Below are 12,365 nucleotides of genomic sequence, written 5' to 3' on the forward strand. Positions count from 1 at the left end.
ATTACACAAACATTTCCCACATTTGGGGAAAAAACACTTTTAAAAATGGGTACTAGCAGTTGGAATGAGAATGCTGAACATTCAGAAGCATTTAAAAATATTAACCTCTAAGACTTACCAAAGCATCATGGACCCATCCTATTTCCCTCCAGTGAAAGTCCAGTCAATCCCTTTTAAATGCTATGAAATCCTCACTGGAGCTGGTGCACAAGGAAGAGCCTAATTATGGAGCCTCCTTTAAATCAGTTGGAATCTTTGTAAGCATAAATCATAGAGCAAAATCAATTGTTTCTGAATCATGTCTCAGAAAGAATTACCAAGAGCATGCACAAAGTCAAATCCCCAAAAGACAGAGAATGCCAGAGTTAAGATGATCATGACCTAGTCTGGAAAGGACAGGCTGCTACACTTGATGCTACATAGCCTCAGGGGAATGTGCAGTAACTGGTTACCCCAGTGCCTTATAAAATCCACTCTCAGGCTTTCCACAGTTGCTATTAATAGGAGTTATAAACAGCCACGGAACCATAACATGAGATTAGCTGTTGTTATATCTGTTTCACAGATAAACTCTCTGACAACCAGTGAAACTGAAATGGAAACCAAGTCTCTACAGCAGTATTGGCAGGAATGCTGCAGCAGGATTCTGGAGAACAGAGTGCTCACAATGGGTAACCAGATAAGGGCAGAGCCACCTTTTATCCTGCCCCACTCTTGTGCTCAAGTGAAACAGCACAACAATCAAAAGTGAAGCCCTGCTACTGTTGACATGTCCCACCTCTCATCTCTCACCAACATCAAACGGTTGTAGAATCATGGAATGGTTTGGGCTGGAAAAGACCTTTAAAAGTCACCTAGTCCAACCCCCGGGCTCAGAGCCCCATCCAACCTGACCTTGAATGTTTCTAGGGATGGGGCATCCACCTCCTCTCTGTAGCATTAATATGGTCTAAGGCAGCAGATAAATAAGTAGTTACACTGATGCCTCCTAAATCGTTGGGTTTTGGCCCTGTGCTATTGCTTCTGGAGTTTGAAAGATTCAGAGTAATCTCTGATCTGATCTAGGACAAATTATTTGGGCTAAAGAACTCAGCCTGCTGCCTTCAGTCACCTGGGTTTGATGGAGGGAGAGCTTTGTTACAAATGTTTCTGCCAGCTGCATCCTGGCAGCAGCTCCCCTCCAGCTCTAAAAGGTAGAGGAGCACCTTAGGGCAGCAGGAGACGGTTTAAGCTTGACCAGATGAACTAGGAGATGCAATGAGCACATGAATGGGACTTTTCACCAGCCTCTGACAAGGCTGGAAGATGATTTGTTTGCTTGCCAAAAGAAAAAAAAAAATTAAAAAATAGCAGGCTGCCTTGCAAAGGTGTAGCATTTGCAGTTAGGTAGAACTGGATATGTCACTTGTAGGTCACCTGGTGATGAGCCCTCAGAGCCTTCCAGCTCTGGGTCACCAGCTGAATTCAACCCAGAACCAAAATTACAGCCAGGCATTTTAATTATATGTTTGCTTCCCTCTGGGTCGAACACTTTCCAGGCATCGTTTCTCCTGGGGGTGTCTGACATCTGGCACAGTCAGGCTTCATTTTAGCTGCATTCCTTAATCAAAGCTTCTGGATTAGCAGTCTACAGAAATTTGGGATTAAACATAAATTGTTAATGTTAGTAAAAAACCCATTCACCTTGTCTTCAGCACTAATTTAGCCCAAGGTAAGGAACTACATTTTCTATCATGTGCACAGTAAAAATCCCAGGAGAATAAAAAAGTCACAAGAACTCATAATTTTCAGTGTTATTTTTTTCCCTAAAAACCTTTATTTGGGAGAAAGAAGAGAGACAATTTCTGCTACAGTACTTGAAAGCCAGTTTCATGACTCTTTCTCAGATTGACAGTAATACTGATTCCACCCAAACAACTCAGCCTGAAAGAGACAACTCATAATGTTAAAGTTCAGGACAGTTACAGTTGACTGAAAAAGGGACTCAGAATGGAAATTGTTGTACAACTGCTACGTTATGACTTGCTGCCAGATCTGGAGATAAAACTAAAAGCAGCCATTTCTTCTGATTGATTTGGTTCTCTCTTATCCTTCTGTGGAATGACAATAGTAACATCTAAATGACAGCACTGCTTGGAGTTTTCTCATTTTTTTTCCACAGGAATAAATGCATTGTATTCAAAGGCACAAAATCCTCAGAATTCACAGCACTCAGTGAAACCAAAAGTGATCAAACAAGCACTAGTTTAATAAATTCTGATATGCACACATATGTTCCAACAGGGAATATGCTGTGTTTTACTTGGGTAAAAGCAGAGTCCCAGCACACTTAAAGCTCAACTCTTTTCTCATCAGAATCTCTTCTGACATAGCAAATAGGTCACTGGGTGGAAATCACAGCCACATTTTGAGTAGATTGAGTTAACTTTATGAATGCATCATAAAATGGGAACTTCATAACTTCCTATTGACACTGTTTTACTGTTGCAATTTACCATTCTAATGGCACTATTTAGGAAACAATGACTGAGCTGGAATGAGATAATTAAGGAATAATGTCCATTACTTCAAAGTATACAAAGCAGTAAACAGCTGCCAAACGTGATTAATAGCTGAGGTGAAGTTAAGACATTTAATCAATCTAATAAACCATTTATTGCGAGAATATAGCTGCTTACACTAAGTATGAGACATTTATCTTATTGATACAAACTGCAGTATTTTCCTTTCTTTAGGATATAATATCACGAGACCTTGATTGTTCTCCCTTTAAAGTCAAGGATAAAACTCCCATTGTGGGCCCAGGGTCAAGACTTCACAGAACTGATACCAATGAAAATAAATGCTTCCTTTTAATGTAGAATAGTTCTGCTAAAAACATCCCCTCTCTCCCCCCATTATAAAACATCCTGTGGCATTGAGAGAGGGACACGTTTTAGTAGCAAGGACAAATGTCAGAAGTCATGATGAAAACCTGGATCTCCTATAAGCTGGTGCTGCAATTCCTTGCTAAGTATTGCTTTGTCTGTACCTCCACCTCTGATCTGTGACAGGGAGATGAAACCATTCCCTTGTTCCATGGGATTATTTAGGATTTAGCTCATGTAGCACACAAAGAAACATAGACAGAAGACACTGTACACACTTCAGAGTGTTCCTACAGTGAAACCAGAAAGGATACAACACGGATTGCTCTCGATTCTGTAACATCTATCTCATAGCTGGCACGGGACTGGGAGCGGTGGGGGTGGGAGAGGCTGATCCCACGGCCAGGGGAAGGGACCTGTTTCCGAGGTTACAGCCCGGACAAGAACAGCTGCCTTTCCTCAGCTTCCATTCTGCTTCTCACTGCCCTGCAGGAGTATGGACTTTCTACAGCTCCTTGTGTGCTGCCAGTATCTTCCCTGTTTGCTCTCCACCTTAGGCTGGAGGAGTGAGGCAGCTTCATGGCAGCAGCAAAGGGACAAGCACGGGGAGAGACAGCCCCTCTGGCACATCCTCCCACCCTACTTCCCCCTTTTAAATCACCACAAACAGCAGTTCCCCCTCTAAACTGCAGCAAAGACCAAATTCCTGACGAAGATGAGCACACAGGGAGCTGTTGGACTGGAGTTTTACCACATGAGTTGCAGAAACAATCTTACCAGCATTAAAATCACACAGACCACATTGGCTCGAGGTGAACATTGTGTTTGTCAAGCCTTGCAAAACGTGCTTTTCATCAGACAAGATGTTTCTGTCTCCTCATCCCTGCATAGAAAGGAGGCATTGAAAGGCTTGTTCTCCCACCACACGTTACAATTTCCTTTTCCCTGCACAGAAGTGGAAGGTGTTCTTAGTGCTGACTGACTCCTGAACTTGCTCTGAAGCAATTCTTTTGTCTTAATGGTAGCAGGAAGCTGCTTTGGTTTTTACCCAAATATAAATATTGATACAGAAACTCATACCAGATAATAACAGAGGTATGAATTTATTGTTTCAGCAAAAGCTCCTATGCAAATTAACCCTCAGATAATTAAAAATGCCTGCAGTGCCTGGGCGGGTAAAAGATCAAGCACTTGCAGGGTTACAACATAACCAGAGCTGTGATAAAGCTGCATAATAGCTCAGGAGCAGCAGCTCCCAGCCTTCACAGGCAGCAGGGCTAATTCCACCAGCCAACATGTACCAACTCCTGCTCCTCTGTGCCCAATCCAGCCTGTGAGGGACTGTTTGTAACTGCAAGGCTCTTGTCTGGGGGAGCCAGAGCCAAGGAGCAGGTTGGAACTTGCACAGCTGGATGCAATGCAAGCAGTGGCATCACGCTCACTCCCCGTGCAAGTGTTTGTCATAAGAGTAGGACAGGAAAACCTAAAATACGAGTCCCAGAAACCTGCAATACAGGTATCTCTGCCTGTACTGCTCTGTTGGGAGTGTAAGTTTTGGAGACAGAAAGCACAGGTAGATTTGGAATGATTTTTTTCTACAGGGAAAAAAACACAGTGATTTGAAGGCTTGCAGCAAAGTGTTTAAAATCTGTTGAGTGCAGGAATGAAACAAGGCCCCCGAGCTGTTAAGTCATTTTCTCCAGAAACTGGATGTGGCACTGCTGCAGAGCAGAAATTCCTCGAGGCTGGGCCCATAGTCTTCTTTCACAGTGAGGAAGAGCTGCAACAAAAACAGCTGCTTAAATTGCTTGAATTAAACAAAATGGTCATTTCTGCAACCCAGCTTGGCAGCTGAAAGGAATCACAGAATCCCAGAATGGCTGGGGTTGGAAGGGACTTTAAAGATCACCCAATTCCAACCTCCTGCCATGGGCAGGGACACCTTCCACTGTCCCAGATGACTCCAAGTCCTGTCCCACCTGGCCTTGGACACGTCCAGGGATGGGGAGTCAATGCCATGACTTTGTTACTGTTAGGGAAAACTGTTCATAGATAAATTTCTAAATATTTTGTTAATGTAAATTGTCACTGGTTTCCCCTTTAGTGCAAAAAGAAGATAATTGTAACCAACATTACTAAAAATTCATGTTGCCTGGGTTTCTGCTGGCTACAGAAGGATTTTCCTCATTTATTTAATTAATTATAAAATTATACCTATCTTTAGTGTAGCGAGGTTACAACAGAGGCTTGAATATACATTAGTTTGTTTTTTTCTAGGAGGCACAGGAGGTTACAATTCTTTATTTATGTTAAATACACCACTATGCTTTTTTTTAAAAAGGTTTTCTCTTGGTTTTACACTCTGGCAGCCCCACAAAAGAGCCATAATTTGGGGTGGGCTTTTTCCCCATGTACTTTCCCCAGTATTGGGCCCGAGGCCCTGGGTAATGGCAGGTACCAAGAAGGGTGGGAGCAGGACAGGTACACCATAATTTATATCCTCATGCACCAGCAAACAGCAGCTCTGGGAATTCCTGGAGAGCCAGACATTACTTTTAGGAAAAAGACAGAGGGTATTTGCTGTGAGAGAAGCAGCCAAGCTGCCATCACTACCTCTGCAGTGCAAGAGGGACATGGAGCTCCTGGGGTGGGTCCAGCAGAGGCTACAAGGAAGATTAATGGACTCTTTTGTGAGGAAAAGCTGTTCAGCCTTGAGAGGATGCACTGAGAGGACCTCACCAATGTCCGTCAGCATCTGCAGGGAGGGCTTGGAGCAGGAACCAGGCTCAGCAATGGCACAGGAGGAATGGGCAGGAATGATCCCAGGAATTTCCCCCTGGACATGAGGCAGAACTTTTTGTGGAGTGACCAAACCCTGAACAGATTGTCCAGAGAAGGTGTGGGGTCTCCCTCCCTGGGGATATTCCAGAGCCATCCAGACACAATCCTGTGCCATGCCCTGCTGGGGTCCTCTCTGCCGGAGCAGGGACACGGGACCAGGTGACCCACTGTGCTCACTCCCAAATGGAGTGATTCTGTGATTTGAGCTGCGCACTTGCTTCTGAAAAAGACACATTCACTGGTAAAAAGACTTCACTCCACACGTCTTCTAATAGAAGGCTTATATCTGTTCATGAATCTGTTAATATTAGGTCCAGATGGCCAACGGAGCTGGGAAGGCTCTGGAGCACCAGGAGCAGCTGAGGGAGCTGGAAAGGGGCTCAGCCTGGAGGAAAGGGGATCAGAGGGGACCTTGTGGCTCTGCACAGCTCCTGACAGGAGGGGACAGCCGGGGGGATCAGGCACTGCTCCCAGGGAACAGGGACAGGATGAGGGGGAACAACCTCGCATTGTGCCAGGAAGGTTTAGCTTGGACATTAGCAACAATTCCTTCACAGAAAAGTTGATTGATTAGACATTAGAAATAGGACGCGCCAGTCCTATTGGTGGTGGAATCACGGTCCCGGGATATGTTTGAGGAAAGCCCGCACGTAGCACACAGTGGCTGACAGAGCAGCGCCGATCCCACAGCCCTTTTCCCACCCAAACAATTCCGCCGCCGTGATTTATTTTTTCCCGCGCAGCCCGAGGCGGGAAATGGCGGCCGGGCCGGGCCCGCCCCGCGCCCTCACGGCTGCCCAGCCCCACCCCCGCTGTAAGCCCGGCCCCGGCCCCACCCCCGCGGTGTTGTGCGCGCTGCCCGCCCCGCTCCGCTCCGCTCCGCCCGGCCCAGCCCGGCCCGGCCCCGCCCCGTTGTTTACCGCGCACCGCCGGGCGCTGCCGCTCCCGCCCCTCGCTCCGGACCCGGCGCGGGGCGGGCCGGGCGCGCTCACGGGCTCGGGGCGCGGCGGCGGCGGCAGCGGCGGCGGCAGCGGCGGCGGGCGGGTTGTGGCGCAGCGCGGGGAGCAGCTCGGCCCCTTTCCCCTCCCTTCCTCCCCTCGCACCGCGCTTCCCTCCTCGCCCGCGACCCGGGAACGGGGGGAGGAGGAGGAGGAGGAGGAGGTGGAGGGGGCGGCCCGGCGTCGCTCCGCCGAGCGCTGCCCGCGGGAGGAAGGGGGGCGCGGGGATGAGATAAGCGCGGGGGCGGGCGGCGGGGGGGGGAATGTAGGGGCGGCTCAGGTGGATGCGGGGGGCGGCGTGAGGCCGCGGGGGGAGGCGCGGAGCGGAGGGACGGGGGCTCTTCCCCCGCCTCGGGAGGCGGCGGGGGCTCGGGGGGCAGCGCTCGGCGGGCTTCCCGCAAGGGTGAATTGGATTAATTCGCTTTTTTTTAAAGGGGGGGGGAGGTTTGCGCTCCTTTCCCCCCCCCTTCGCCGTGCAGAATTGGCGCCGGCAAGAGGCCGCTGTGGCATCGCGTTTGGCGTCCTTCCCACCCCCTTCCCCTCGGTTTCGCTCCTGGAGGAGTTGCTTGTTGAGGTTTTGGTTGTTTTGGTTTTTTTTTTTTTTCCGATAGTTTTTTATTTTTTTTTTTTTAACAAACAAACAAACCCGCTCCCCCCCGTATAACCCCCCTCCGCACACAAGCCTGCCTCTGAGAGGGAAATAGCCAGGTGGAATCTCACTCTGTTTCCATGGACAACCCGTCCATTATCACCCAGGTGACTAACCCCAAAGAGGAGGAGATCCTGTCCTGCACTCAGGATAAAGGTGAGCTGCTTTCTATCTTTCTCCGTGATTTTTTTTCTTCCCCCCCTCTGTTTAAAAATGCACGTAGTAACAACTCGCATTCTTCAGTGGCCGTATAATCCTCTCCAGGCTGCTGGGAATAGAGGAGGGCTTGTTGGGTTTGGGCTGGTTGTTGTTTTTATTTTATTTTTTTTTTTCGTGGGATGAAGGTATTTGCGTGAAGGGTGTCTGAAACTGCTTGTTGGATACAGCTGAGAAGTTGTTAAAAGTGTTTAAATACCGAATTTCATCAGTCATAAAAAAAAAATACTCTTGTTCCTTGATGTTTGGGGAGGTAACTTTATAAGGTGGTCAATGTGCAGTTAGTGCCCTGCTTCAGGGAAGGGATACCTGTGCTGGGTGTGTTGGAAGGTTTTGAAATATCTGCTGGAACGATTTTAAATTCTTTTTCCCCCTTCTTTTTTTTTTTTTTAACCAGATTTCTTTCATATATTCCTCCCTGCCTCCCCATTTCAGAATCTGTGCAGCTTTCGGGTTTGTTGGAGGTTACTTGTGCCTCTCAGGAAGAGACACAAGCTACTTGTTAAAGCAGGCTCTGTTTGACTCCTTAGATAAATAGTTGTTGCTTGCGTAAGGCATCACACTTGGACCGGGTTTTACTCCCAAATGAGATGAATCCAGCCTGGCTGAAGGAGCTGCTTCCCTCAAAAGTCTGGATGTTGACGAGTGCCTTTAACCTTGTTTGCTTTCAGAAGCTTGGAGCACTCTTGGGGCTGTAAGTGGTTGTGTTCTTGTGCCTGGTGGGTGAGCAGGAGGGTTCAGGTTTTGGGGGCTTGTTCACGGCTTTGGGAAGTTACTTGGATGTCACTTTTATGCTTTGTGACAGGCAGTGCTGGTAAACAGGGGAGAAGGGGCAGAAATCAGAAGTAAAGAGTTATGCCTCCATGTTCCTTAGTAGGTACGGTCAGATCTCTGAGCAGTCGTCTGAAATGGTAGATTGATAGCTCTCCCCCTGAAATTGGTGAATTTAGTGCCCAAAAAGCTTGCATTTTTGTGTGGCTCATCTTGGAGCTAGTGAGGGCTCCTGTATTGTTGGAGAAGTTGCTCCCAGTTACTTTTGACTGTAAGGCCATACATGAAATCTGTGTCTTCTTGCTTCACTAGTGCTGACTGCACAAGTATGGAGGTAGAGAAAAAAAAAAACAAAAAAAAAAGCCCAAACCACCAGGTTTGGGGGGTGTTTGAACAAAAAATTCTTTATTTTTGGCATAGGAGTGTTTATGTAACTCTCTAATTCCTTTTGCTTGTGAGATGGTAGTTCCACCACGAGGCCTGGTTTGGCTCAAGAGATTTTTGATGCTTTCCTCTGTTTTGGCAGTGTGGAGTGTGGGGTATCTACAGTAACTGAGGTGCTGTGCTCTGCCTGCCCCATCTCCTAAGACCTGGTTTAGGGTAGACGTGTGTGATATTGAGCTCAGAGCTTGTGGTTTTAATCGCCTAGATGATTGTATGTTATGGAAGGGTTTCGTTGATATCTGTAGCAACTGCTTGAAATTTTAGTGCAAAAAAAGCCAGTTGAGACAAGCAGAGGAAGATTTGACAGCTGGGAATAAGAGTAGGCATCCACATCAAACAAGTGGCTTCAGAGTCCTCGGCAGAGCGAGTGAAAATATGCATCTAACTTGCATAACTCTGCAGTAACTTGCATAATGTGCATTGTGTTCTTGCTATTGGTTTGTCTTTGGCAGAAAATCGTGATGGTCTTCTTCGCAGAGAAAGAGCTTTTCAGGCTTGGTGTTAGCAGGGCTGGGCTGGGGGAGAGGGGAAGGAGGGGACCTGGAGTTGGAGATGAGGAAACTCCAGCGTCATCTTCAAGCAGGAGGTGAATTACCATTTTTTTCGGCTTTTGGGGTGTGTGTTTTTTTTTAAACGTGGTTGGATTGACGATGAGCTCTGTGGTAAGACTTTCACATCACTCCAGAGCAACTTTTGCAGCAGGAGAACCGCGGGTCTGTCTGTCCTGGGCTCTGGAAGGAGAGCACTGCCTGCTCCAGCCTCTTCCACTACAGGTTTTCCCGGTGCTGGAGGTAGGCAGCTTGTGGGAACCCGTGGCTCTGCCTGCCTCCCTGGCGTGGCTGCACATCCTCACCCAAATTTCTGTCAGATTTCAGAGCCTTTAGGTCCGGTGAGCTTCGAGAGAAAGAGCCCGGAGCGCAGATAGGGAGCCCAGATAACTCAGCTGTGCTTGAGTCTCTGCTGCTGGTTCAGGGGATGGGTACAAAATGGCTCACAAGTGTGTTAAGGCATAATGAATTAACTCTCTGTTTCATGAAATCCACAATCAGCTGAGGCTGAATTCTGGAATTTTGTGATAAGGTGAAATACAGCAGCACTGTGCTGTGTGAGGCAAAGCTGTTCAGTTTAATGAAAAGCTGGGGTTTTTTTTTTCCTCTGAGTTTAGCATTTGGCTGCAGAAGGAAATTCCAGGGTACTAAGTGGCATGTGTTGGCTTTGGGAATCAGGGTTTCCTTAGGGTTGTTGAGAGCTTGTGTTGGTGTTTGTCGTGGAAGAAAAATCATTTATTTTCTTGTTGTTCAGCTGGAGTGAGGCAGTTCCAGAGTAACTGAGCAGCTGCTAAATAATGCATGTGGATACCTTCAAGGTTTTGATTTTTTTCCCAAGATTTTTTTTAAGCTTTTAATCAGATGTGAGGCCAGCATTTAGCTTAATTTATTTATTAAAATGTATTTATGTTTTAAAAGGAATTCGATGTGCAGTTTAAGCTTTTGCCAGATTTCTCCTGTGTGAGGGAGCGAGGCTGGCAAGAAACAGAGCTGGTTCTCTGGTCCTGGGGCAGTTGTGTTTTTAGTTAAATATTGTGTTTTACAAATCCTCAAGCTTTTTCTTGCTAGTCCAGGTGTATTAAAAATAGCCTTGGAGATGAGTGAAGCTGTGGCAACTTGTTAGGGGGATCTTTTAAACGCTAAGAAGGATTCGTTAACATTTATTTTTTAAGAAATAACAAAAAATTTTGAAGGTGGAAAAAACCAGGTCTTGGTATGTGAACCATTCCCTAATATGTTGCCACATGGTGGTGCACTGGATTTAGTTGTCTGTCAAGATGAAAGCTGAGCATGGAAGGTTTGCTACAATCATATTTTGTTATTATTATTATTGTAATGTTCTCAAATGCCTGTGGTGTTGGTGCTGCTGGAGGATTTTGGTCTCTATTTGTGTTGTTAAATTAGTTCTGGGAAATAGAAACTTAGATTTTCTCAACTGGAAGTGATTCATAGGTGCCTGGAAATTCTTTTGACTCTAAATTCAGAGAGAATTCAATTCTCTGTTAGTTTTTTAAGTAGCAGAAATAGTAGTTCTTTGCAGAATATTTTATGTTGTGGTCATTTGGCACTTCTGGAAATTGGGAACATTAACAAACTTGAAGCTAAAATGGAGACCTAAGTATGTGAAAGGAGTTTTTTTTTAATCGGGGTAAATGTGAGCAGAGAAGAAAATAGAAGAAAAATATAAAATGAGAAAAATATAAATAAAAAGTATGAAGAAAAACTGAAAGTCTGGATCTCTATAAATCATCCCAGATAAAATCAACTGGTTATTTTATTTTTAAATTTGTGTTAGTTCATATTACTCATAGACCTCTAATGTAAAATCTGTATGATTAAATGTACAGAAAACTGAGCAGTGCTGACAGAGCTGCTCTGAGTGTCACATTGAGAGAGTGTGGTCATGGATGGGCAACAGGCATTCAGTCCAGAGAAATGAATTTCCTTTTTTTTTACCTGCCTGCATTAATTTGATCCTCATAAATGATGCAAATTCTTGGCTGTTTCCAAGTGCCAAGTTCAATAGTAGTAAAAAAAAACCAGTCCAGTCCTTCAGGTACCTCCTTCAGGCTGTGGTGGTTTGTTTTCTGTCTTCAGCTACATCTTTCCTGACTTCTCTAAAATTTTCCTGTCAGCTGAGTGTCTATTTTCAGTTATTTAGAGTAACAGAATGTTTTGGTGTCCCTACAGATGTGAATTGTCTTCTGCAATAAATTGGATGAAAAAGGTTCGCAATGGAACCTGAACCATTAGAGTTTTTTTTAATCACAGTGTGAATGAGTCTCTGGAGATGTTTTCACAAACTTTTTTACCTTCTTTTCTTTCAAATAGAGTTGGAAAAAAACAGCAATGAGAGCAATACTCATTATAATTTTAAATAAAGAGTTCTGAAGATCTCAAGTTAAAAGCCAAAATAAATGTCTTTAATTGTGTCTTCAATAAAAAAAACATTTTGAATATAGCTGAAAATATTTTGAATGTACTTTTTTGCCATTACATCACCAGGATTCAGAGTATTCAAACACTTGAACATATGTTAATGATCCTGAGACATTGTCTCAACAGATTTTTATAATATTGACTTCAGAATTTTAACACTAAAGTAGCATTTAAAGGGGAGAAGAAAAAAAAAAAAAAAGATTTGGAAACCACTCCAGCAATCCACTGGAATGTGAATTGCTTGCAGAGGGCAAAATTTTAAATCATTAACTAATGACATAGTTGTTATATGAAACCAGAGTAGCCATACAGTAGGTTTTATGTTCCAGGGAGGCTGTAGTAACCCAAGATTTGATTTAGGGTCCCAGTTAACAGGCAGAAGTGCACTGGCAGATGGGAATGGTAATTAGTCTGAATATCAAATATTCAGCCAGTTTATAACCCCTGCAGTGTGATCATTTCTTCACAGTGCCTGTTGTCACCTGAAATTCCTACTGGTTTCAATGTGGTGATTTCACTAAAGTGTTCAGAAGTTTAACATGCTTTAAAAAAAAAAAAAAAAAAAAGAAGAAACCCAACAAAGTTGACCTAC

The 12,365-nt window shown here is 45.0% G+C and overlaps 1 protein-coding gene across 4 annotated transcripts in view; it reads left to right on the top strand.

The window, feature by feature from the left end:
• Positions 1 to 7,066: 7,066 nt before the first annotated feature.
• Positions 7,067 to 12,365, top strand: part of CTDSPL (CTD small phosphatase like) — an 85,848-nt gene continuing 80,549 nt past the window's right edge. For all 4 annotated transcript variants that reach the window (XM_066550677.1, XM_066550695.1, XM_066550685.1 and 1 more), the window contains exon 1: positions 7,067 to 7,511. In XM_066550677.1, the coding sequence (XP_066406774.1) occupies positions 7,436 to 7,511 (76 nt within the window). In that variant the 5' untranslated portion in view covers positions 7,067 to 7,435. The remainder of the gene's footprint in view (positions 7,512 to 12,365) is intronic.

This window comes from Molothrus aeneus, chromosome 1 (assembly GCF_037042795.1).
Source record: "Molothrus aeneus isolate 106 chromosome 1, BPBGC_Maene_1.0, whole genome shotgun sequence".
NCBI lineage: Eukaryota > Metazoa > Chordata > Aves > Passeriformes > Icteridae > Molothrus > Molothrus aeneus.